We start from the raw sequence: 25,942 nt of genomic DNA, 5'->3' as shown, positions 1-25,942 counted from the left end.
CGGCCCTCGTCGAAAAAGTGACAGAGGGGTTGAGGGCACCAGCACTCCTCGCTCATTTCGCTCGATTTGTCCTGGGCGTTCGATTCTGTGCATCATGATGATCTCCTCTGTAAGCTTCGGTTGCGCCAGTTTCCCGAACGCATCTTGTCGCTGCTCTGTAGTTATCTTCGAGGACGCCGATTCCATGTTCGTGTAGCCGACGCCCTCTCCCGGCCACTGTCTGTCGCCGCTGGCGTGCTGCAGGGCTCGATCATTAGCCCGTTGCTGTTTGCCGATCTCCCGCGTCTGCCGGGTGCCACAGTGTATCAGTATGCTGATGACACTGCTATCCACCTGGTCGGGGAGAATGCCCTGGAGCTTCAGGCCCGTACGCAATGCTGCCTCTGTTCTCTGAACACATACTTTCAGCGGTGGGGCGTCTTGCCCAATGCTGCGAAGACCTCCATAATGTTCCTGACTAAACGTCGCCAGCATCCCCCGTACGCCGACTCTGCTCGGTCGCCCGCTGGAGTGGCAGCTGCACATCAAGTACCTGGAAGTCTACTTGGACTCCACGCTGTTGTGGACCCATAATCTTGCCATCATGGCCGCCAAGGCCCATTCTGCCCTCTTCTTGTGCCTGCTTGCTCTCTGGACCTGGATACCCATCTTCGGCTTTGGGAGTCGCTCATCCTGCCCATTTTGCTGTACGGTGCCATCGTCTGGGCGTACGTGCCGGAGTACTGTAAGCGGCCCGTCTACTCAAGCTACAACCACGGACTCCGCACCGTCCTCGGCTGGCCGCTACATTCTGCTGTCCGTCTTCTCTACCGGCTGTGGAACGTCCCCTCCCTGCAGGAGCGGGTTCGACTAATTGCAGCCTCCTTCTTCCAGAAGATCCGCCGGCATACCAACCCCGTGATTGCGGCCATCGGTGATTACGACGTCGCGGCACCCCGTGCTCATCGCCGCATTCGTGATTTTCTGCTGCACGATCTCCCCTGACCTTAGTGCAGAACCAAGACCTTTCCTCCCTGCATTGGCATGACTTTGCCTGCTCCCCTCTAACATGAAGATTCTTTCCCCTCGTGGCTTCTTGCTGACCACCCTACCTGTTCATCAGCACCGGTTCTTCTTTTTCCCCGCGGCTCTTTCTCTCTTTTGTTCGAGAAACGTCGTTTTGTTTGCTTTTGCTGCCCCTCCACTATGAGCTGCGGGCTGGGTTTTCCAATTTTTCCCAGCATCTTATACCATTGCTGGTAATATTTTAGTTCTTTTGCTTTATTTCCCCCCGCTCGTAGCAGTGTTTACGAAAGAGCTCCCAGAGCTGGAGTGTTTGAAACCCAACTTTTGGTGATGGGATTGTGTACTTTACACAAGTGAGTATCTTACTCAATAGATGAAACTTGACTTGTCAAAACTATAAAAAAACTACGCTGTAAAACTTCGTGGAGTCGCCACCGCCTAGAGACCCCGACAGACTTCGTTTTTGTGAGACTATTTCATGTCATAAACGTTGATAGAGACTAGTTAAAGAAGATAATGTCGCTTTGCAAGCATAAAACTCTGAGAGCAGTTAGAAACTGAATTCAAGTCTCTAATAAGAAGTCATAATCGGCGAGCGTAAGGCAACTTCCATGAGGGCGAGCGAGTGGGGGTTTCAGAAAACATGAACAGAACACTATACATGAATGCAAATACTGACGGCGACTGCCAACACCGTATATAACAAACACTCCCAAACGTAACACCCCACTCACAAGACAATTTTCTGCAGCTGTTTAACACATGGCACGAGGTGCATAACAATAACTACGTGGAATACAAGTGATTTGGCTGACAGCGAACATTTTGTTGACATAATAGAAACTATTATTAGCCAACCTCTACAGATACCAAATTAGTCAAATTTATTTTGTATTTATTATGGTAGTAATTAATTTTAACCACAGGCAGTACTTGTTATTGATTGTATAAAAATATTTTTATATCCCTTTTAGGTAAATTCTATATATACCGGGCTGCAAATATTTCATTGAGAATTTGTTGAATTGTTTATATTTTTTTGTAAATGTTATCCAGTAAATCTATGGCCAACCACCGTTGTGATTGTCAGTGTATACGAGGCTGGCTCAAACCTGATTAAGGGTGTTGTATTGATATTTTTACTATGTTGTTAATTTTGTTGTGTTTTTGTTATAGTTGACTCGTAACGAGTGTTCAACCCCACTACGCAAGGGTACTGCTTCATAACGATCAGAATGAGATGAGATATTCGTTTGTGAGAATATTACTGTTAATAAATTGTTGTATTTATGAATTCTATTGGGCACCTAATTTTCTGACACACTCGCATTCATTCTTTCCTGCCTTGTTAGGGTTTCCTGTTCCTTTAGTGATACCTGTGACAGTAAAAACTCAAAACAATTTTAAAAAATTAAATAATTATCAGTGTAAATATTAATAGAAACATATTGTTACGAAACGTAAGCAGGGCCGCGGCGCGCAGGTGCAGAGCTGCCTGGTGTCTTACGTCCACTGCAACATGAGACGTGCCGCGCGCATCTGGTAGATTACAAGGGTCGCCGCTTCCCCCCCCCCCCCCCCTCCTATTCACCACTCCCAGCGCGGCACTGTTAGCTTGACATCTGACAGCTGACATCTGGGGAGTTCCGCGCGCCGCCATGCGAGTTTCCTATGCCTTTCGAGAGACTTCTGCTGTCGGGTCTGCGCGGAATGACGCGACAGGCCCCAGCCGCGCTCGTCACTTCTAGAAGTGGCGCCTGGGCCTATATAAGCCCGGGACGCCAGCAGTTAGGAGTTCAGTTCCAGAGTGATAGTGCCGCGCATGCGGTGGAGTGGCGAAGTCCCTGGATGAAGGTTCCAGGGTGGAGAGTACAATTCCGGTGCGAGTGTCTGGGCGATAGTGCCGCGGGTGTGGCGAGAGTCCCGAGCGAAGTTCCGAGCGAAGCGCCGAGCGAAGCGTCGAGCGGATCCTCGGAGAAGGGAAGTCCGACGGCGGCGGCGGAGTGCGGCGACGGAGTCCCGCGATCGAGGTCCACGAGGGGTGCTGCGGCGAGAGTTGCGCCAGAGGTGCGGCCCAGCGAGGTGTGCTGAGTGACTGGGGGGTAAAACATTTTCAGTGTAATTGATTATTAGGCATTTTTAGAAGATTATTTGTAATGATGTTAATATTGGCAATCAATAAAACTGTGTTGTAAAGTCTTTAATTGGGCTATCCATTTACAAACCCAGTAGTTTTCCCTCACTACGATTTATTATTTTCATTTTAATAATAAATCGTAACAATATGTATAAAATTAATTATTTAATTTAGTGAAATAATCCAGATAAATTTTAATTAGTAATGGCATTCTATAATTGTGCTAAATTTTTATTCTTATGTCTAATTTTAATTATTTATTTAATAATGATTTAGTAATGTATAATGCAAATAAACTATAACTTATATGGGAAAATAACCTCTTTTATATAAATATACTTAAATGCTTAAAAAATATATAATCACAATTTCTATCATCAATATTCACACTAAATAAAGGTTTTTATTTATATGGACAAGTATTAAATTTAAATCACTACAGTATGTGATTTAAAAGCACATAGGTACTTAAGTTTTATTAGTATGCATCCTTTGTTCATCCTATCACTTTTTGTTGCATGGTGCGCGAGCATCATAAAAATTCACTCATTATTTTTTTCATAATTTTAAAATAAAATTGAAAACCTTTATAGACACAATTTCTCTATCACTAATATTCACAATAAATATATTTTAATGATATAGACCTGCTTTACTATCAGTCACTAAAGTGTAAGATTTAAAAGTACATAGGTATGTATACAATTTATATTTGTATGCATCCTTTTTTTGTGTAGTCTTTTTCATCCTGTGATAATTTCGTTGCAAATGAGATTTTCCTCGTCGGGATCCATGACATAACTCAGGGGTCACCCGAACAGGCGTAATTGGCCACTAAAAATGTTGTGTGGTTGAGAAATGCAAACCTCAAATATTAAGTTTTAAATATAATGTAATACCCTAGAAACTTCTTAAACAAAATAAATTTAATAAAAAAAGTAATTTTATAAACATCCTTAGCTTAAAATTTATGGAATGCTATATTAACGGAATTGCATATTGAATATAATTGCAAAATATTATAATTTGGAATAATTATTGACAATGTTAAATTATCTTGGTGGCAATGAAATAACCATGGCTGCCATGTGCACATGTGCGGACGTGTGCCCGAGAATATTTTTTTTTGTAATTTAAACTGTGGTTATGATTTGCAACACCTATACTTTGTGGCTTTTAAGTTTATAATTTTTGAAAAAAATCTAAAGCCTTTTAACATAGTTTTTTTTTATTGTGCCGTATTTTAATGAAATATGCAGCTAGGAAGCGACTTGGAAAGTAAAGGTAGGATCCTTCCTCATTCCCACCTCAACTTCCTTCCTAAGCCAATCCAAGTGGCGCACATGCGCTGATTGGTTGTAGCTGTCAAGGTGGTTGCTCTCCCTCCTCCCACCGCCCTATGGAGGGGCGGGTTTTCATGCTGATATACCACGCCTCCAATACCTTTCCTGCAATGCGCAGCCAGTACTTGGTGTGTAGTCGTGGTTGTGACGAAGGCGACGGCAGGCTGTGCAGAGCATTCAGGCCGCCGCCGGTGACGGGTGGGCCGCACTTCCTGCTGCTACCGTCTCATTTACGGTCTGCTGTACCTCATCTCATTTGACAGACATCAGCCATTTTTAATTTTTCTTAAGACACGCAAAGAAAAAGGCTTGTGGTTGAGCGATTAGAGCTCATGCTTCCCTTTAAAGTGACCTAGGTTTCATTCCAATATTTCCCCAAATGGTAAATATGAAATACATTGGAGTGAGCACATGAATTTTCTTGGGATACTCCCGATTTTCCCAACCAAAGCATTCTGTCGCTGTTCCATGTCACCATTTCACTCCTCTTCCTTCCAACTATATCTTGTTAAGATACCTTACACCTATATGTATGTCGAAGTTCAGGAAAAACTAGTGTTAGTCGGGGCAGAAAGGTACTACCAAGTAAGGGACGGAAACTGGGCATTCTGTCTGCGTTGGTTTGGAACAGTACTGGATTTGAGGGGGCTATTTGTGTCGTTTCCTACCCAAATGCCAGCCAGCCTAGTCTTAAAAATAAGAAGGGGAAAAGTGTGTTTAACACTAATGTGCTAGCTCACATCAAAAATTCCGTCAACTGGCTCTGTAATCAAATCTACTTGCTTTGCATGCTATTTGTTTACCTGTTTCAACGATCACTAGTTTTGAGCCATCCCACCTATCGCAAAAGTGTTAACAGGAATATATTTGGCATAACATTTGTGTTTGCATCCCCCCCCCCCCCCAAAAAAAAAGAGGGACGTTTAAGAGAGTGTGTGTTTATAATTCACATTTGCACAAAAGAGTTGTTTTTTCATTGTTACGGAGTCAACTGTGGTTACAGTTATCTTGAAAGATACAACCCAACATCTAAATAATTTTCCAATACGATAGGTGTACAATTCTGTACCAATCTCCTGTATGTGTGCTGTACTTATATACATTTATTTTTCGTGTTCATTCAATGATTCTTTTATTCTCGTGTACACTGGTAGTGAAAGATTTGCCTTGAGTTCATCAAAATGGTGAACAATAGTGTAGTTTTGTTAAAGCAAAAGAAAATAACAGTTACTGACAGCAGTGTGTTCTTCTGGACATATCTATGTAATTTGGTTAATGGTAAATCAAAAAAAAAATTGTTTATCACAGTTTCAAGTTAAATCTGAAATTTAAAGTAATTTCTTTTAATTTTTCATGGGATAGGAAAATATTGATTATTCTAATTGTTCATTATTTTTAAAAAGTGGAAGTAAATATCAACTAGGGGTTGTATTCGGCTCACGAAACATTTGGTAGAAAGCTCAAGGTCAAGCTTGGCTCGACTTTGTATTATTTTTTAAAATCTTGGCTTGGCTCTTCGTAGCTTTGCTCAGTTTAGCTCCAGTCGAGTATAATCGTGTGGTAAAATTGAAGGAGCACTCATCTGTAATAAAACCCTTATTAGTTTAGCCTTTTTAGTATTGTTAACTTAGAGAAATTGAATGGTTTTGTACAGTTTTTGAGAAAAATTAAAAACAAGTGATAACAATGTTACGGTCAACAAATTCTTGTCTTGACACCTATAAACAGACACCCTTGTTGTATCCCACCCAACCAGACACAACTATGCTTTCTTTCTTTTGTCCCTGTAGTTACCACATCATGAGAGGAAGCATCAAAATGAAGAACTGGTGCTAAGAAAAAACCACTAACACTTCTATACATGGCATATATCTAACTGGTCTCCTACTGTGTACGTGTGTATGTTTCATGTTGTGTTTTTTTTTCACATGCGTGTATTGCTCATGTGCTCGCATGTGTGCACATTCATGCATATGTGTGCATTTTTGTGCGCACACGTGTGTGTAATACAATGAGAGAGATATTTATACATTTTATATAGATTAGGTGACTTATGAAATTAAAACTTGTAATTTATTTTGATTATCTTTGTTCGATTTGTTTAACTGTTGAATTTGTCCACAGTATCAGAGCCCCTTACGAATTATATGCCCTTGCTCTATTATGCAAACAATGTGGTCATTGAATTTTTTGAATCTCTTTAATCTCAAAATACTACTAAAAATTTATTTAAATGGACTTTAAAAGTATTTAGACATATATTAGTACTGTAAATTGATTTTAATGGAAGTAGTATCTTGATTAAAATTTTTGTCAGCAATCACACTTACCTGATGTCTTTCGTTTTTAACATCAACCACAATGTCACTTTCGTCATCGAGCCAGTGATCATCACAAGCTTGATCAGGATAATTTATTTTATTACGACGTTTCTATCATTTTGGTATCAGGACGCCATCACAGTCTTAGATCTTGCATGCTTTAGGTGCTTCAGCACAATCCTCAATCATGTCAGCCTCAGATGTATCATTACAGTCTTCAATCATGTCAGCTTCAGATGATTCATCACAGTCTTCATCCTTGTCAGCTTCAGGTTTTTCCGAATTTTTTTATTTTACAATATTTTTTATTTTTTTAGATTTTTGGCGAATTTTTTTCCTATAAACTGGAAATTTCGGGGGATTTGGGCAAATTTGGGCAAAATGTTGAAAAATTTTAAGGTCAAAAGTCAAGGTCAAGGTAATCTAAAATGGCCGCCGTGATGTAACAATCCAATATGGCGGTCAGCACCTCAGCACCTCACCCTGAACTCGGTTTTTTTAAGGCACCTTAAATTGGGTGATTTAAACCTCCATCAAAGAATAAATTGCCATGTCTAGACACCTTAAAATTTAAAAACGACTTTCTACGTTATGAATGCATAGTGCACCTTAACATACACACTCACACAGTCTCCTACCATCCTTTTTTTTCTCCTTTCCTTATTTTTTCCCCCATTCAGTTACCTTTTCTCTTCACTAGAGATGTTCTGTTCATGTGTTGGTTGGCATGTGTTGTTTACAAATATGTTGCACGTAACTCACATAATGACTATTGTGCCTCGTCAAACTGATGCTGAAATCATGTGTAAGTTTCTTATACTGCTTGGAGAATTTTCGACAGAGTTAACAGTTTCCGTGGTTCTGCAGGGGAAAAACTCTTTATGAATAAATGTGCTGTCTGCAAATATGATTTTTGGAATTTATTACGTGTGTATTTATTTTGAAATGTAACATGCAACTGAGCAGAGCAAAATGCTAAATATCTGTAAAAAGTATCATTGTTAAAAAAAAAAAACTTTATAAGAAATATTTATTGTGATATATCGACGTTCGTGTTTCATAGCTTGCATGTGCTGTGTTAAGAATTGTACATATGTATGGGACAATGTGAATGGTAAAAATAGAATTGTCTCACCTTGATTAATATCTATTAATACCTGTATTACCAACCTGAAAAATTAATGGGGAGGGATGGGTGACCTTTTTCACTTCATTGTAGATAATTGATGCTAAAAGCTTTTGACATAACATCTAATAAATCGATGAATGCTGGCTGCACGCACGAAATTGTCCCACTACGGATGTCCCACTACGGATGTCCCACCACGGATGTGGTTTTTTTTTTTCCTAACCTAACTAAATCTAAGTGTATTTGGGAGGGGTCTGGGTTAGGGAGGGACCTAAGTGTGTCTCAGGCCGAAGCCTATACGCCTTAGTCATGCTGGGATTAGCCATGCAGGGAGAGGGTCGCATGCATCGTGTGCTAGGAGGGGATTGGCCAGCCATGGCAGCGATTGGCGCCATGACTAACTCCCCTCACTCTTAACTCTAGACTAAACTACTAGATAAGTTGGGCCCAGGTAAAACCTGCATGGACACAGGGAAAACCCTGGGCACTTTCATGCGGGATGCCAAATTTCATGCATTAATTTCAGGCAGGTTAAATACTGGAGAAAGAAGGATGGTTCAGGAAGAAGAGGTGGTCAGAGCAGAAAGAGTCTACCATGCGGGGTTTGGGCGCTTGGACTTAATGTCCGCATTGTTTGTTGTTCCGCAGTTCTGGATCTTCTAACCAGGGACACAAGCGCCCCTGGTGGTGGCTGGCCACACCGGTCAACCCACTCCGTCTCCAGTAGCACCTAAACTAAAAGAATAAAATTAGAACACCTTACTTACTGTGGCATCTCTCTGGTATGTTGCAGACGGTACAGAGAACTCAGCCGACACGTGGCGGCATACTAGTTCGAGGTTATTGTTGTGCACCGCGCCACGGGAGTATATTCGCAAGGAAATGGCGTTCTTACAAGTACGTATTATTTTAATTTCTAGTGTAAATCAGTATATTTAAATAGTGTTGTATGAGTATTGTTTTAGCTGTGTAACTAAATATTTAAGGCTGGTATGATACTTTTCACGCTTTAGTTTGACATTGGTAATTATTTGTCATGAGTTATTATTTGATCAACTAAATCACACACCGTATTATAGTTATGAGCCCACGAGCGTGTAAATATTTCGAGTCCAACAGAGAATATGCTAGTTAAAAGAAATACAAACAAATATCGTGCGTGGAATATTATCAATTTATAACATCTCAAACAATTATTCTCAATATGGTCTCGTGGCTGTGTGGTTAGCATGGATGACTTCCAATCCAAATGTTATCATTTTGAATCTCGGCAGCTGCGATTTTTTTTTTTTTACTTGTAAAAATAAATACGGCTCACGCAACATTTCAAAAGTAATAAATATATTTGAATTAATGAATACAAATAAAAGTAAAATTATTGATTAAATTGTAAATTTCATTTCACTCCTTCTTTGTATCCATACAAAATAGTGATAATTCAATAAAATTGATTCAATTTTATTCATAAAAGTATGCAGAGCTATATTTTATCATACTGACGCCTTCTGCCTTCTGCCGAGGTGATGTTAAGGGTGTGGGGTTGCTTTTGGGCGCCAACTAGCAATATTAACTACGTGCTAGTGCGTAGCCGAGACTCTTGACTCAGGGTGTGACGTCGCCACGTGGCCGGCAGGCAGTAAGGGTCGTTCCGACAGAGTAACCCCCGGCTGTTTTAGCCACCAGGGACGCTATGCTACGGACGTTGTAACAGATACGCGGAGGCTCAATTTAAAGTGTTTTATTGTCAGGCACGCTATACATGCGCTGCATTGTGCATTGCTTGCTTACTGGGAGCCGCACTCTACAGGCCACGTTTCTGATGGGTGGAAAACTCACGTAATTCCGGTAGAGATGGCAAGGGCGGAGGTCGAGAGGCTCCGCGGGCGACTCGCGACTAGTCTCCTTGGAGGGCGGTGATCAACTGGCGATGGCTGTGACGTCCGCACGACTCCCCAGCCTCGCTCCCAGGAAAACGTGTCGTGTGCAAAAGTAATCCCGGGCCATGCACGCCGCCTGATCGCGTTAAAGTCCAGAATTACAAATAATATTTAAACATAGCCATTACTCAATAAATATTGTTTTTAAGAGCGCTGAAAGTTAATTTCAAAGTCCAGATAATCAGGTCACCTAACAGTACCCCCGTGGTCGACTTTCGTGTGGGCGACAGTCGATTAGGCGGGGCAGCTTATGTTCGAGGCGTTGCATCACCCTGCACCCAGGTGCGTTCACGTCGCACACGCTCGGGGTGAGGCGGCGATGCGCCATAACGGTCTGTGCGGATTCGAGGAGCACTAATGGTTGGCGTCAAATGCCCCCATTGTCCTGCGGCCTCTATCGTCACCGACACCCCGATCACACGCATTGCCTCGTTGCACTGAGGCCGACACTGCCTTGGGGGATTGGTCCCGGGGCTGCTGGGTTTTGGGCGAACGGGGGATGCAGAGACATGACACCGAGGCGGGGTACGTCGGGGTGTGGTTTCCGGTCTACTGGTGGTCGTAGTGGGCGCCAAATGAACTCCCTGAGGTGCCCCAGATTTTGGCGGACTCGGATGGACTGTCGTGATCCCTCGGCACTAACGTTCCCCCCTCCCACTCCGGGGGCTGTCTGGTCACCACCCTCCCCCCTGCCGGGAGGAGCAATGGGTACCTCTTGGCTGCTGCCCTCGCAGCATCCTCTCGTCGGCGCCCTGCGTGCTCGGTGGGACTGCCTGACCTCAGGCTGGTCGGGGGGGTAAAATATCTCGGGGCATGGCTGAGTGGTCATGGTAGTTGGCCCGCTGGGGCATTCGCCCCCTGGGTCCAACCTGTCAATCAGACGCCCAAGTCCCCTTAGCTCGCTCCTCGCACTTCGGTTAAGATGGCGGGAAGTCGTGACAGGTGACATGGTGGGTGACGTGACTGGTGATGCGAATGGTGACATCGGTGATGGTGCGTCAGCTATGATGGTGGGCCGGCTCACTTCCTGCGTGTCGGCGGGTGAGGTGGTGGGTGGTGGTGTGGCTGGTGGTGTGGCTGGTGATGTAGGATGGGGAGCTGGTGACGGGAGTGGTGATGTTGGCGATGTGGTGTCCATGGTGGTGGGTTGGTGGTAGGGTGATTGGCCGACTGGTGACATGGCATGTGAGGCTGGTGCGCTTGGGGTGGGGGCCCTTGGGCACTCCCTACCATCAGAGGGATCCTCGGCGGTGGAAACAAGACGCAGGTCGTCCCTGTGGATTTTTGTGGCCCTACTATTTGGGAGTCTGAAGAGGTATGTGGTGGGGCTTAGGCATCGCAAAACCTCCCGGGGGGCCGCCCACTTGGGGCTCAGCCCCGCGCAGTAGTTCTTCCCGCCGGATGATAGGTGATGACACTGGGCATAGACCATCTGCTCTGGCTCCAGTGGTGTTGGGGGAGTGGCTGACTGCGGGGTTCGGGTGGCCAGGAACTGGGCCTGGTGCCGTCATGCCTCTTCCCTTAGGTCAATGGCTGGTGGGCGGGTGACTGCCCCTGCTACCTCGGCGACCCGCAGCTCGCCCGGTAGGGCGAGGTTCTGACCGTGGAACAGTTCCACGGGGGAATGGCCGGTTACGGCATTGACTAGCTGGCGCAGGCAGTAGAGCAACTTGGGCAGGTGTACGTCCCATTTCGAGTGATCATCCCCCAGGCGGAGGCGCAACTGAACTTTGATGTCCTGGTTGCGTCGCTCCGTCGGGTTCGCCCTCGGGTGGTACGTCGGGGTAGTGTGATGCTCAACTCCACAGCGTCGGCAGTCTGCCGCCCAACGTCTCCCTGTGAACTGGGTACCGTTGTCTGTGAGTAGAGTCTTTGGGTACCCGTAGCGGGGGAATGCCTCGCTGTCCAGGAGGGCCACTATCGTCCCTGCGCGTACGTTGGACACAGCGAACGCCTCTGACCATCGCGTGAATATGTCGGTGGTCACAACGAGGAAGCGCTTTCCCCAGGTCGTGCGGGGGTAGGGCCCCATGATGTCGAGGGCCACAGTATTGAAGGGCTCGGGTGATGGGACAGCTCGTCTGCCAGCTGGTTCTCCCGCCCAGGGATGTGTTCTACGCGGAATGCGAAGCCCTGGAGCATGAGCGCCCAGCGGGTAAATTTGGACTTCCGCCCCTGGGCGGAGTCCAGCCACCACAGACACTGGCTATCAGTGCGCAGGGTGAACGGCCTCCCCTCGAGGTGGTGCCGAAGGCGCCCTTGGGCCCACACCACCGCAAGGCACTCCTGCTTGTTTGCATGATAGCGGCGTTCTGCGGGGCAGAACTTGGCGCTGGCATACTCGGCCACTCGCCGCTCCCCGTCTCCCCCTTCCTGGTAGAGCACCGCCCCCATGCCCTCTTGGCTGGCATCCGTCTGGACGAAGATGGGTTCGTCTGGGTCCAGGCGCGATAGGTTGTGGCACTCTCTGAATCGCTGCTTGACCGCGGTCAGGGCCTGCTCGGCGGCGGTCGTCCACCATAACTTTGACTTGGGCGATAGGAGGTCGGTCATGGGTGCTGTGATAGTGGCCAAATGGGGTATGAATGACCGCAACCAGTTGAGCAGCCCCATCAGTTTCTGGAGCTGCTTCCTGGTGCGAGGTGCCTGTTTGCTGTCGATGAGATCCAGCTGGGCAGGAATGGGCCGGCATCCCTCGGCGCTGACAATATGCCGCGAACGGGTGAGGCGAGCCGCCCCCACCAGCACCAAGTGGGTAGGTCGATGGCTGGGTGTCCCCCACAGCAGTGTGCAGGGGCGGCGCCGATGCTAGGTGGGCGGCGTCGCTCGCCGGCGACCTGGGGCAGGCCATGAACGGGTGAGGCGGGCCGTCCCCACCAGCACCAAGTGGGTAGGGCGATGGCTGGGTGGCCCCTGCATTAGCGTGCGGAGGCAGCGTCGACACCAGGTGGGCGGCGTCGCTCGCCGGCGACCTGGGGCAGGCCGCGAATGGGTGAGGCGAGCCGCCCCCACCAGCACCAAGTGGGTAGGGCGATGGCTGGGTGGCCCCTGCATAAGCGTGCGGGGGTGGCGCCGACGCCAGGTGGGCGGCGTCGCTCGTTGGCGACCTGGGGCAGGCCGCGAATGGGTGATGCGAGCCGCCCCCACCAGCACCAAGTGGGTAGGTCGACGGCTGGGTGTCCCCTGCAGCAGTGTGCAGGGGAGGCGCCGACGCCAGGTGGGTGGCGTCGCTCGCCGGTGACCTGGGGCAGGCCACAAACAGGTGAGGCGGGCTGCCCCCACCCGCGCCAGGTGGGTGAGACGGCAGCTGCGTGGCCTCCGCAGCAGCGTGTGGGGGCGGCGCCGACGCCAGGTGGACGGCGTCGTTCGCCGGCGAATTATGGTTGGCCGCGAACATCGCGAACAGGTGAGGCGTGCCCCCCCCCCAGCTGTGATAGGTGGGTGGGGCAGCGGCTGGGTAGTTCCGCGGCGCCGGTGTGCGTCTATCGGCGGAGCTGGGCAGCTAATTGGGGGGTGGTGGCTAGCTGCACCATCGACCCCTAGACGGAGTTTCCTGGGAGCTTCACCTCACCCCCTCGCGTTCGCCAGACTTCCTCGAGTGTCGGGCACACAGTGTGCCAGTGGTACTGCTCTGTCGCGCAGTAGCGGCAGCGGGGTGGCCGGCTGTCCTGGGCGCCCTGTGTTCCCCCGCGGTGGTCGTTGCGACGCGTCTGTACCGCGCCACGGTGAGGAGGGCCCGACAGGGGCATCCCCTCCCCCATCGTGGATGGGTCGGTGAGCCGGTAGTTGCCCCTCGGCGGCGGCGGGCCCGTGTACGGCACTACAGCGCGTTCGTCCTCTGCGCGCGCCGCCCGTTTGGTGGATGGGCTGACTGGGACGTCGCGACGCCCTTGGCGCCTAGGGCGATTTGAGGTCATGCTCTATGGCTCGTGCTCGTGCGAGAAAAACGTCCAGCCCGCGAGTCACTGCTTGGCGCAAGAATGGGCGAAGTTCGGGGTACACTAGCTCCACTATGAAGGGAAGTATGTCGCTAGTTTGACCCCCGGGTGTTAGGCGGCGGTATAGTCTGAGCTTGTTATAAACAAACATCTCCACCGCCTCCTTGTCCCCTTGGCAATGGCTGAACATCTCACTCCGACATGTGTTCAGGGCTCGGGTGTCATTGAAGCGCGCCTCCAGCTGGCGGGTGAAGTCCTCCCAGTCTGTGTCGTAGCTGCCCGCCTGGGCCCACCACTCGCGCGCCTCCCAACGCAGCTGCGCGCTCACGCGTTACGCCCGCTCTTCACGCGGTATCTGGTGCCACACGAGCCTCGCCTCGCATGCTTGCAAAAACACGCGCGGATCCTTGTGGTTGAGGCCCACGAACCCCGGGAGGGTAATAAGCCCGGTGGGGGGGGCGGGACGTGGTAGCTAGCTAACCCCCTGGGTTCCCTCGTGCGCGTCGCTCGAACCCCCCCACACAGAAAAAGTCCATCCCAGAAATTTACGAATTCCAGCATGTCTGCGCATGCGCGGTGTTTAATTGTTCCGCACTTCTGGCATTTCGCTACCTCACCTCGGTAACCGGAACAGTGGACAGCGGCGCACTAGGGACCCGCTTGGGTTCTGGGCTGCCCCTCCGTCTTGACGCGTACCGTTTCGCAGGTGCAGTACAGGTGGGGGTACTCACCGGTGCTGTGGCTGGAGGTGTGCGGCTTGCCGCACCCGGCGCAATAGCTCTCCATGGTGATGGCTATGTCCGGCCTCTTGTCCATGGGCGATCCGCGGCTGTCCGACCCGAGCATCGGGTTGAAGCGTCGGTGGCGGGCACGGGCAGATCCGGGGGTGCGCCCCCTTGCGATTACGACCGAGCGGTCTTGCCCGCACGCACGCGCCTCGCGGTTGTTTACGCAGCCGCGGCTGGTGACGTACTCTGGCGTCTCGGTGATCTTCGGGCGCGCTCGTTTGTCCTCGGCGCGCGATCGGTCGGGGCAGTCCACTCTCCCGCGAGGGGTTTGGTGGGAGGGGGTGAGCGAACGATCTGCTCGCGGGAGGGGGGTTGTGTGGAACCGTGGAATGCGGGAGGGAGTGAGCGAACGATCTGTGGACGGGAGGGGGGTGGTGTGGCCTGATTACACCGGCGCGTCCTGTTACACGGCGCCTGCACGTCTGCGCGCGCTTTATCTCCCCTTTGTGCTGTTCCTACGCGTAACTCTGCCGGATTTTCTGCGATTCAGATGGCGTTTGTGGCGTTATGTTGCCACACTAGGTAGGCGCCATTTGACGCCTTCTGCCTTCTGCCGAGGTGATATTAAGGGTGTGGGTTTGCTTTTGGGCGCCAACTAGCAATATTAACTATGTTCTAGTGCGTAGCCGAGACTCTTGACTCCGGGCGTGACGTCGCCACGTGACCAGCAGGCAGTAAGGGTCGTTGGAACAGAGTTACCCCCGGCTGTTTTAGCCACCAGGGACACTATGCTACAGACGTTGTAACAGATACGCGGAGGCTCAATTTAAAGTGTTTTATTGTCAGGCACGCTATACATGTGCTGCGTCGTGCATGGCCCGCTTACTGGGAGCCGCGCTCTCAGGCCACGTTTCTGATGGGTTGAAAACTTATGCAATTCCGATAGAGATGGCAAGGGCGGAGGTCGAGAGGCTCCGCAGGCGACTCGCGACTAGTCTCCTTGGAGGGCGGTGATCAACTGGCGATGGCTGTGATGTCCGCACGACTCCCCAGCCACGCGCCCGCGAAAACGTGTCGTATGCAAAAGTAATCCCGGGCCATGCACGCCGCCTGATCGCGTTAAAGTCCAGAATTACAAATAATATTTAAACATAGCCATTACTCAATAAATATTGTTTTTAAGAGCGCTGAAAGTTAATTTCAAAGTCCAGATAATCAGGTCACCTAACAGTACCCCCGTGGTTGACTTTCGCTCCATGGGGCCAATCAAATCAGAATGAATGATTTCTAGAGGCCGTTTGGCCTTTGTTCGTTCGCTGCTGAACGGAATCCTTGTTTGTTTCGCTTGAATGCAAATTTTACAAGGTGGACTCACGTGATGCTCACCAGACCAGTTGATACCATCAACTATTCCAGACAGCTTCTTCAGGTAATCATGACTTATATGATCTAGCCTTCTGTGCCATATATTTTGTGTTTTTGCATGGTCGACGGTTAGGGCTTCTGGCTTGGGCTTTAAGTCAAGTGTGATAGTATACAGTTCATTTGCTGTCATGCTACCTCTAAGAACTATTTCACTGTCTTTTACGATTGTGACATCATTTTCTGTGAAGCTCACTTCACCGCCATTGCGAGTGATGATGTAATACCCCAAGTGTCTTAAAGAATAATTAAGTACTTAGATAAAAAGATTTGGAAACTCTGAATACTGGGGCCCTCAATTGATAGCTATGAAAGTCAACAACAGAGGCGACACTAGGAGTAAACAAAGAAAATTTAGAGACTCCCTACGAACACTTGGGAGAAAAAGGATCGTTATTATATATTAAATAAATAAAAACAACTGTTACGTCTATAGACTTCCTTATTTTATTAATCATTGTTCTTTCTTTTTTATAGATTAAATTTTCCTTAGTAACATCTGTTTTACTCTTATTATATTAATTGAACTTATTTACTATCGGGCCGGCCCTGAATGCTTAACAAAAATTACAATATTTAAAAACATTAATGAAATCAACATTGGTAACTTTAAGGGTTGTACATATAGTCCTTGCAAAACATAATATAAATTTCTTCTCCTCGACTTGCTTTTACTGTCCGCTGTCTTAACTGGGTTACACCATTTTTTTTTTGAGTTCGTGAATAGAATAATAGAATTATGCGGGTATCACCCGGGGCTGTAGGTAGATGGTGATCGAGGTAGTTGGCCTAAAGGTGGTGGGTTCTGCTCAGGAACCGACTCCAGAGGTTCTGGCAGAGGATTTTGGCTGCCCCAAACTTGGAACCCTGTCTGAAACAGAAGTCCAAATTCCAAAGAATTAGACCTGTTTCCAGACAGTATACTTAAATGGCGCAAAAGGCCAATAGAAGGAAAATTAAAGGGGGGATGACGTCAAGACTTACCAAAACAGGGTGTTGGTCCTGGCGCTCAGGAGAGGGCGTCTCGTCTCCGAAAACCCGAACCACGATTCGCGGTAGCCACGGAAGTCATCATGATTAATTTAAAAAAATATAAAAAAAATACTAAGTTTCTCTACTTTCAACTAAACTACTGACTGGTTAATAATAATTTTAGATAGGGACTCCATCCCTATAGTCTGAGAAGACTACATAATATACGATGCGATTTCGATGATTCGCCGAAGATCGCAATTACAAACTGTACCAGTCAGTCAGGAGGCGCGCACCGAAGTAAGTCCAGAGCGGGATATCACCAGAATATCATAAGCGCGGGGTCTCTAGAGAATGGGAGGGGGGGTAGGCTCTGAGTCGAAAATTACCGAATCCACCCGAAGGTGTCCGGCATAAAAAAAAATTAGATCTTACTGGAGTGACTGCGCGACTGAGGCGCTATCTTTTGGTGGCGAGAAGAAGTACTAATAAATCGACTAGTGACCGACGAGAGTGTCAAGCTAGGGGGGTAATGGAGTAACCAGTGGTGCCACCTAGCGGCCTGAGACATAAGGGGGAGAGAGATTGTCGTTACCTCCGCGCGAGCGCGGTAGTGTCGACGCTGCCGGCGCCCACAAAGTGGCGTTAGTGAACTCAGCCGTCACTAGATGTCGTTAAAGTCCAGAATCGTAACTGCGGCTGTCAAGCCTGAGATGGCCTTGACTTCGGTTAACGTACCCGTGCGGTCGTCGCTCCTGGCTTCTCTTCTGAGAAGAAAGGGTGGGTGAGCAGGAGGGGGATGGCTTCAAAAAACGCATGGTCTGTGGGACGCAAGGCCCACGGGATCCTCCTGTCGTATCTTGCTGCTAGTGAACCTTATACCGATTCGTGACAGAGTTAGCAGGGCTCAGCACTGCTTCACAAGCTGGTCTAGGCAAAAGTGGTCACGCGAAGAAATAAAGTTACCGGCCCCGACGTGCCTGGAGGCGGGAGAAATATTAGCCAGAATGCTAGCCTAGCATGAGGCTGGGAAAGAAAATCAGCTCGCCTCTGAGAACAGAAGCTGAGGGCCTGGCCGTAAAGAAAATGAGATGAGAATAAAAATATTTCCAAAAATATTTAAGCTTACAAAATTTTAAATAACGTGCCTAAATCCCTAATACACGGCACAATGACATCTACAGAAAGAATTGTCTTACCAAGCTCTGGCACATAAATAACCTCTTTTAGCTCACAGCAATCAGTAACAATCTTGTCCACTTTTTCTGCTAACATGCTACTCGATCATTTTGCCAGTCCAATGTCTGTATTGATAGATATCACATTTAACAGGAAGCTGTCATCATTGGTCATGTGGCACGTTGATCCAGAGTCTAGAATCCACTCGCTTGTACCTGGAGTAGAAATGCCCGTGAGAAAGGACACGGCCGATGATGTCTCTTTCCTTTTATGGAAGTAGCAGTCCCTGTCCTCATGATTATTTTTCTTACAGATGCTGCACATTCTCTTATTATTAGGGCATTCCCTTGCAACATGACCTATTCCAGAGCAAGTAAAACACTTAATGGTTGATTTACTGTGTCCAGTGTTTGTTTTAGTGTTCAAGTGGAAGTTGGACAGATGTCTATCAGATCCACATTGGAAGCATTTCCTGATGGTTGTTTTGAATGCAAGAACATTACTTCCGTCCTTTGAACTACTGGCAGCACATATTTTCTCTTCTGCGATCAGTCTTGTAGTCAAGTTTGCCAATGTTTTGTTAACCAGTGGAGTAGATTCCCATTCAGTGTGAAAATGATTGTAGGCTTCAGGCAGAGTTGTCAGAATTTTAGAGATGAGCATGTCATTGTTTAATGTATTCAGTCTGAATGCCAGGTTTTCTAGTTTACTTATGTGTGTTGCCATGTCAGTACCAGAAGCGTACTTATAGTCATGGGCATCGAAACCGGGGGGGATGGGGGACAAGTCCCCCCCCCTCAATAATAAAAGTCTTCAATTTCGTCCCATCCAATAATATATTTAGTTTCGTAGTTATATTAAAAATATGATTTCTGTGATATAACACATATGTTGCACATGGTGCATTTAGTCCAATCTTGGTAATGTGAGCACTTTTTAAATCGATCTTTGTGTAAAATAAAAATCAGGTCCGATACCGAAGCGCGCCGATAGCAGAAAGCCGAGAGGAGTCGAGCCGATCCGATCAAGTGCGTGGCCTTCCATTTGATAGCATGGGTTCATATTACTGCCGTCTGCTGCGAGCCGATGAGCAAGTGCGCATCCTGCTTTAGCGCTTCGCACTGCTTTGTCTCGGACAGCTAGTGAGCTTAAAATCTGTGTAGGGGGTAAAGGGTAGTCGCCAGTGTGTCGCCGTACTTCATTGTGAGTTGTTGAGTGGTGAGGCGGAGCTGGGTGTGCATGCTTTGTCTGTTGTCATCGTGGCACTGGCACAACATATGAAGCATGCAGGATCACAAGGGAAAATTACTGCTTTCTTCAGTAAGGAACATTAACTAAAATTAGAATATTTAGGAAAGAAAAATGCCTAAAAACCACCTTTTTGCACCCTCAAACCCCAAATTTTCCCGGGGGAGGACCCCCAAACCCCCGCTTTTTTCCAGGGGATGGATATTCCTCAACAACTAAATAAATTGAAGTCCCCCCCAAAAAAATATATCCTTGCGACGCCCATGCTTATAGTCAAAGAAATCTTGCAGCAAGTCAAATTTCTGTTGTGAAGCATCACGCTCATATATGTCATAAAGTCTGGTATACATCTCTGAGGCACTGCAACAGGTCAGAATGTGTGTGATGGTTTTTTTTTCAAATGTGGAGATTATGATTTTCTGAGCTTTGGCATCTTTCTCTGCAAAACTGGCAAACTCACTTGTGCATTCTTCGGGTTTTTTCACTGTTCCTACAAACACATCATACAACCCTTGGGGCTTAAACAAAATGTTAACTTTAAATTCCCATAACTGAAAATCATCAGGTTCCTTAAGTTTATCTACTGTTGAAAGTTCACTTTGACGCCGACCGCCGGTGCTCCCTCTGGTTCGCACAGGCCGTTATGTCACAACAACACCTCTTAAGTGCATCGAACACGCCCGAGCGTGATTTCCGCCGAGTGTGTAAAAGTGCGCCGCGACGAACACCAAAGCGACGACAGCACCCGGCCGGGTGTGGAAATGCGCCGAATTAAATACGTAATTATTATGTTCCAATCAAAAACAACCAATTTAATAACAATTTAAAACATAATTAATTTAAGGGAAATCATGTCTAATAATTGTATAATCATATATTGTGTAACATGTTTTTTAAACCCAAAACTGGCCGGATCTGTTTTCCCGCGCTCCACGCGTTTAGGCGCGAGGCCGCAGGGCGGTCTCGAACTCAGTTACCGTCGGGAGCTCGCAGGGGTCGGATGCTCCGCGAACGTTGAGCCATCAACTTCCGCGCTACATCCACATATCAGCAATAGTGTAAGTTTTAAAATCCTTCTTCCAGCTCGGCGCCGACCCCACCCAGTCGCACGATATTTCGTGCGACTCGTAACTAATTAATTTTATCCCAACAGGGATGACTGTAACGTGTATGACTCCAATGTACCTGGTTACGTACTTTTCGGGACCTTAATATTTCGCCACCGGTTAGATTGCAAATAACTTTGGAACGTCCGTTTGTATGTGCTATTTTCCATGTTAACGTAACTGCCTGTGGAAGTTCTTGCAGCACAGGAGATCTGTGACTATTCGCCACGCCATTCACATGTATAATCGACCACTGTAGAAGTCCGTGTACACCACTTGGCAATCTATCCTGGTCGCGCGTACCGCTTACGTAGAGAAATACGATTGTTGCAGTGGTCAGACAACAGAAGCGGCCAGTGTATCGGTTCTGAATAAATGCAGTGTCGTGTTAAAATCGTTTACCAGTTATTTATAAGGCGTCCTGGGTGGCCTGAACAGCCCGGGTAGGTTTCGAACAGAGACGCGCTCCTGCCTGCAGCCACGAGGCCGAACCCCCGTTAAAACCCCTGATATCACTTTCAACATTAATAATCACTTAAAAAACTTAGACAGGCAGCGGGAGTGGCGTCAACTTATCTCACGAGAATCCATCTTCTTAGTTATTTCCTTTGACCTCTTCAAAAGTTGAAGGATATTTGTTGCACCACTGCACACACGAGTTTATATTTTAACCAAAACTTTCACTTTTGTCTCTGCACCCATAACCTGTTAGAATTCAAAACCCACATTAGTTTCACTACTTAATATTTATTTTCCACAGAATAAACAGGCATTAGTTATTTATACAAATACTCCATCATCTTTACTTGAACATACTAACTAGACACCGACGCCATACTTTTTCTATCTTCTTTTGTTTTGTTTTTCACAAGTACAATGGAAACAACACGAAAAACATAACCTAACACAAGTCTCATGATTCAGAATTATTTTTCATTACTTTTGTTTTCCAATAATTTTCAATGCACAATGTATCATTCTGAAAGTATGGTGACCAAAATTTTAATAAAATAAAATAGACTGATGCACTCACCAGCAATCAAGGATTTTATTTTCTAGTTTTCCATTCGAGTATACATCACAGTGTCTTGACTGTAACTTCAATGAGTCACCTGCAGCATGTCGTCCATTTCATTATCTGTACTCGTCTATTACTGGCCTAACTTCCATCAGGAAAACTAAAAAATAATAATAATTTGAGAAAATCGAAGAAAAGCAGTAAATATCCAAACTCTATCTTGGTATACACTGAATACTTCCACCATTGTAACTTATCTCCACTGGCATGAGTTAGATATAATTTCACAATCATTACCACCTGCCTTGATGTGGGCCATGAATGGAAGTAAGTTTTTAAGCAAATGTCTTTCATTTAGCTGATATAAAGTTAATTCTGCTCGTATTAAAAAGAGACCTGCAGTTCCTGGTCCAGTCACAAGTATTCAGAACTACACGTGAGCTCATTCGTTAAGGTCAGGGGTTCCCAACATTTTAGCAACTGTGTACCACTTGAAATTTTTAGAAACATTCATGTACCACTAGGCACTAGGCCTCCTTAATCTTTTAGTTTTAGATATTAATATATAAGCTATGATTATTTTTTTAAATTAAGGAAAAAAATATAATAGGTATGTTGCAAAAGGGCAGTTTTATTTGTAACACATAACTCTGAAAACAATTATGGACATTAATTCAATTTGAACAACATCGCAATCTGCAAGTTTTGACTATTATTTCAAATTGAGTTCAAAAATCAAGATTCATTGACGTCCCTCGGCTTCTGGTCCCCGTTTTCCCGTTGAAAATAAATGTCCCGTTATGCCCGTACTGCCCTCGTCGGAGAGGTGTGGGTCCAGGCCAACGTGGCCGGGACCGGGAAAGGCGGGACCTGGAGGGAGGGTGAAGTGATTGCGAGGAATGTTGGTAGGTTGTCGCAAGCAGAACACGGCATTAACGAATTTCACGAGCCGTCTTTTATTAACGCTTATAAAGTCCTGCCGCAGCCTGGCGGAACCGTCGCGGAACAAGTGCCCTACCACGGTGACACGGACTCCCTGATGACGGGGCGGTTCTCAAATACGTTTCGGCGCGAATCGTAAAGTTTATTAATGCTAGGCTGACCCAGTGAGAGAGGGCCCGAAGACGGAGCGCTGTACATACGCGGCCCGTTACGTAATGTTCCGTGGACGGCGAAAAGTTCAGAGACTCGTAGCACCACGTTCGCGTTGTAGAAACTGCCCGCTAGACACGTCTCCCGATGACTCGTAAGTCAACAATGCTAAGCTGATTCGCGGTGGCAGCTCAGCTGCCGTGACCGACTGCGGACTGAGCGAACGTTCAATCCCGAGCGCAACGTGCGCGGCTCGCGGAGCAACGAACACGTCTGTCTCCGCTCGAGACCAGGACGCGACTGACTCTCCCCGCTCGCCCGCGGGCCGGCGCCCGCGGGTGGCGGGGAGGGAGGGGAAAATCGGTCGGCGTGGGAGAGAGCTCCGTCCCGCGGCGCGCCAGGCTGCAATTACATACTATGGCGAAACACTTCAGAAAAAGTTATTGAATTATTTACAAAGACATACACAAGACATTAATTACACAGCGAACTTGCACAATGAATAATAAATAAAATAAGTTAATTACACACATTCAAATCCCTTAATCGTTTACAAATATATACACACTGAAATAAAAGATAAAGTCACATAGAAAAACACTCGTTGGCATGCTAGGGCGCACGCGGGTGCGTCCCTGGCCGTCGCACACACTGGGGTTCACTGGGGGGGGAAAACAGGCCCCCTCAGGCCCGCGTCGGTGGCCAGGTACGGCCTCTGTATCTGGGAGGGTACGACGACTGTCGTCATATGCCCCCCCTCTCCCGAGGCCGTCCTGGCCCCCGACGCCGACCTAGACCGGCAGCCGCGTCCGCGTCCGGCCACTTGTCTGGTCGTCGGAGCTCGTCAAGTCATTCCGTCCGGGTCGGGCAAACTGGGGCAGGAGCTGCATCACGCTGCAGCGTAACCCCCCGTCGGTCGTTTGTCTTACGTCTCGGGGTTTGCGCTGACTCCCCCACTCGTAGTCCCGGAGGTAGTGGGGGGCCGTCTTCTCACGCGTGGACCGGCGCAACGCCGGTCCCCTCCCCGCGTGAGCGGTCATCCTCGGCTCCCCGGAAGGCAAGTCCAGGACCACCTGCTGGGCCCTGTCGACATCGCCCTCCCCACTGAGGAGCCGGACCGTTACCCCGTCTGTCACGTCCTTGCTCACGTCCGTCCCCGTCACCCGCCGTTCCCAGGAGTGGACGTACCTCCGTCCACGTCTCTGGGTAGGCTCCGGCAACGTCACCACTGGTTCACTCAGGTCGACCAGGTCGCCCTGAGCAGTGTTGTCATGTGTTACGTCCTCGATGAGTGGTCCATCAGTGTCGTTGGCGTAGGCGCTGATGTCATCAGGCGGGAGCACCCGGTCCACGAAGCGCTCCAGCTCCGCCATGCTTGCGCCACGCGGACCCCTTCCGCCCCTTCTGACGGGCGTCCGTTCCCCGCCCCCTCTTGCCAGTTGCCAACCACCGTTCCCCTTTTGCTGTCCCCCCGTAGGAGGCTGAGTCGGTGTCGTCGTGGGGGCCCGTCCATGTGTCGTGCCCCAGGTGTCGTCGTCCCTGTCAACGTTCCTGCCAACCCCCCGCAGTGACTTGGGGTGGGCGTGTCCTCGTCGACGTCCCTGATCCGGCTCCGGTGGCGTCACCACGGGGTCACCGAGGTCGACCAGGACTCCTACTGCGACGTTGTCATCGGTCCTGTCCCGTGTGTCGTCGTCCCTGTCAACGTTCCTGCCCACCCCCCGCAGTGACCTGGGGTGGGCGTGTCCTCGTCGACGTCCCTGATCCGGCTCCGGTGGCGTCACCACGGGGTCACCGAGGTCGACCAGGACTCCTACTGCGACGTTGTCATCGGTCCTGTCCCGTGTGTCGTCGTCCCTGTCAACGTTCCTGCCCACCCCCCGCAGTGACCTGGGGTGGGCGTGTCCCCGTCGACGTCCCTGATCCGGCTCCGGTGGCGTCACCACGGGGTCACCGAGGTCGACCAGGACCCCTACTGCGACGTTGTCATCGGTCCTGTCCCGTGTGTCACCGTCCCCGTCAGCGTTCTCGCCTGCCACTCGCCGCGACCCGGGGTAGGCGTGTCCCCGTCGACGTCCCAGGTCCGGCTCCGGCGGTACCACCACAGGGGCGCCGAGGTCGGCCAGTACACCTTCGGTGACGTCATCCTCGGCCTCGTCACCGTCCACTGGTCCGCTGTCGTCGTGGTCGTACTCGTCGTGCGGGTCCCCTATCAGTCGAATGTCGTCCCTGTGCACCTTAGTTGTCCGTCCGTCGGCGCGACGCACGAGGTACGAGGTGGTGCCCAGTCTGTCTACGATCTCCTGTGGCCCCGCCCACTTAGGAGCCAGACTGGCGCAAAAGCCCCGCTCGCCAGACGACAGGTGATGACACTTAACAAACACCTGCTGGCCAGGCTCTAGTCGTGCTGGGGGCTGGTGCGTCTGCGGCGTACGTCTAGTCAGGTAGTCAGCTTGGCGACGTCGGGCGTCTTCGCGCAGATCGTCCGTGGTCATGTCGTGCAAGTCGGGGGTTGCGCGCGCTTCCCCGGGCAGGGCGAGGTTCCGGCCCTGCACCAGTTCAGCGTGGGAATGGCCCGTGACCGCGTTCGTCCGACGGCGCAGGCAAAACAGCAGCGTCGGCAGGTGCAGGTCCCACTTGGTGTGGTCCTCGTCCAACCGGATGCGCAGCTGAGTTTTAATGTCCTGATTCCGCCTTTCGGTCGGATTCGCGCGCGGATGGAAGGTGGGCGTCGTGTGATGCTCCACCCCCCAACCCGCGCAGGACACTCGCCAGCTTCTCCCCGTGAACTGCACCCCGTTGTCCGTCAGCAGGACCGCGGGGTACCCGTATCGCGGGAAGAACTCGCGCTCGAGCAGGGCAATCACGGTGCCGGCCTTCACGTTTGGTACTGCGAACGCCTCCGCCCAGCGGGTGAAGACATCCGTGACCACAACAATGAATCGCCGACCACGGGACGTGCGAGGATACGGCCCCATAATATCCACCGCCACAGTGTGGAAGGGATTCCGGGGCCGTCATGGGACCTGCTGCTCCTTGCCGTCGGGTCGCCTGGACTTCCGCTCCTGGCAACGCAGGCAGGCCCGCACGTAGCGTCTCACTTCTGCCGCGTCGCCAGGCCAGCGGAACGTCCGTCTGACCTCACGCAGCGTCTGCTCCGCGCCCGGGTGTCCCGCCAGGGGGTGGTCATGCAGGTAGCTCAGGACCCAGCGCCTGGCCTCGGGCGGCACGTGGGTCCGCCACCCGCTCGACCTGTGAGCCCCCCTGGTCTGGAGCACCCCGTTCAGGCTCCGGCAGCCCGGTACCACCCCCTCCCCACACTCTGTCAGTCGGGTCCGGGTGTCGGGGTCCCGGAGTTGCGCCGCGT

The 25,942-nt window shown here is 49.2% G+C and overlaps 1 protein-coding gene across 1 annotated transcript; it reads right to left on the bottom strand.

The window, feature by feature from the left end:
* Nucleotides 1-10,870: 10,870 nt before the first annotated feature.
* LOC134538105 (uncharacterized) lies at nucleotides 10,871-13,269 on the bottom strand. The gene is made up of 4 exons (XM_063379168.1): nucleotides 13,175-13,269; nucleotides 12,121-12,573; nucleotides 11,434-11,986; nucleotides 10,871-11,098 (listed from the first exon to the last, which is right to left on the bottom strand). The coding sequence occupies exons 1-4, from the start codon at nucleotides 13,267-13,269 to the stop codon at nucleotides 10,871-10,873; spliced, it is 1,329 nt and encodes a 442-aa protein (XP_063235238.1).
* Between the last annotated feature and the right edge of the window lie 12,673 nt (nucleotides 13,270-25,942).

The sequence above is a fragment of the Bacillus rossius genome, chromosome 1, assembly GCF_032445375.1.
Source record: "Bacillus rossius redtenbacheri isolate Brsri chromosome 1, Brsri_v3, whole genome shotgun sequence".
Classification (NCBI taxonomy): Eukaryota; Metazoa; Arthropoda; class Insecta; order Phasmatodea; family Bacillidae; genus Bacillus; species Bacillus rossius.
The sequence above is the reverse complement of the archived record's forward strand: the minus strand, read 5'-3'. Positions and strand labels throughout refer to the sequence as shown.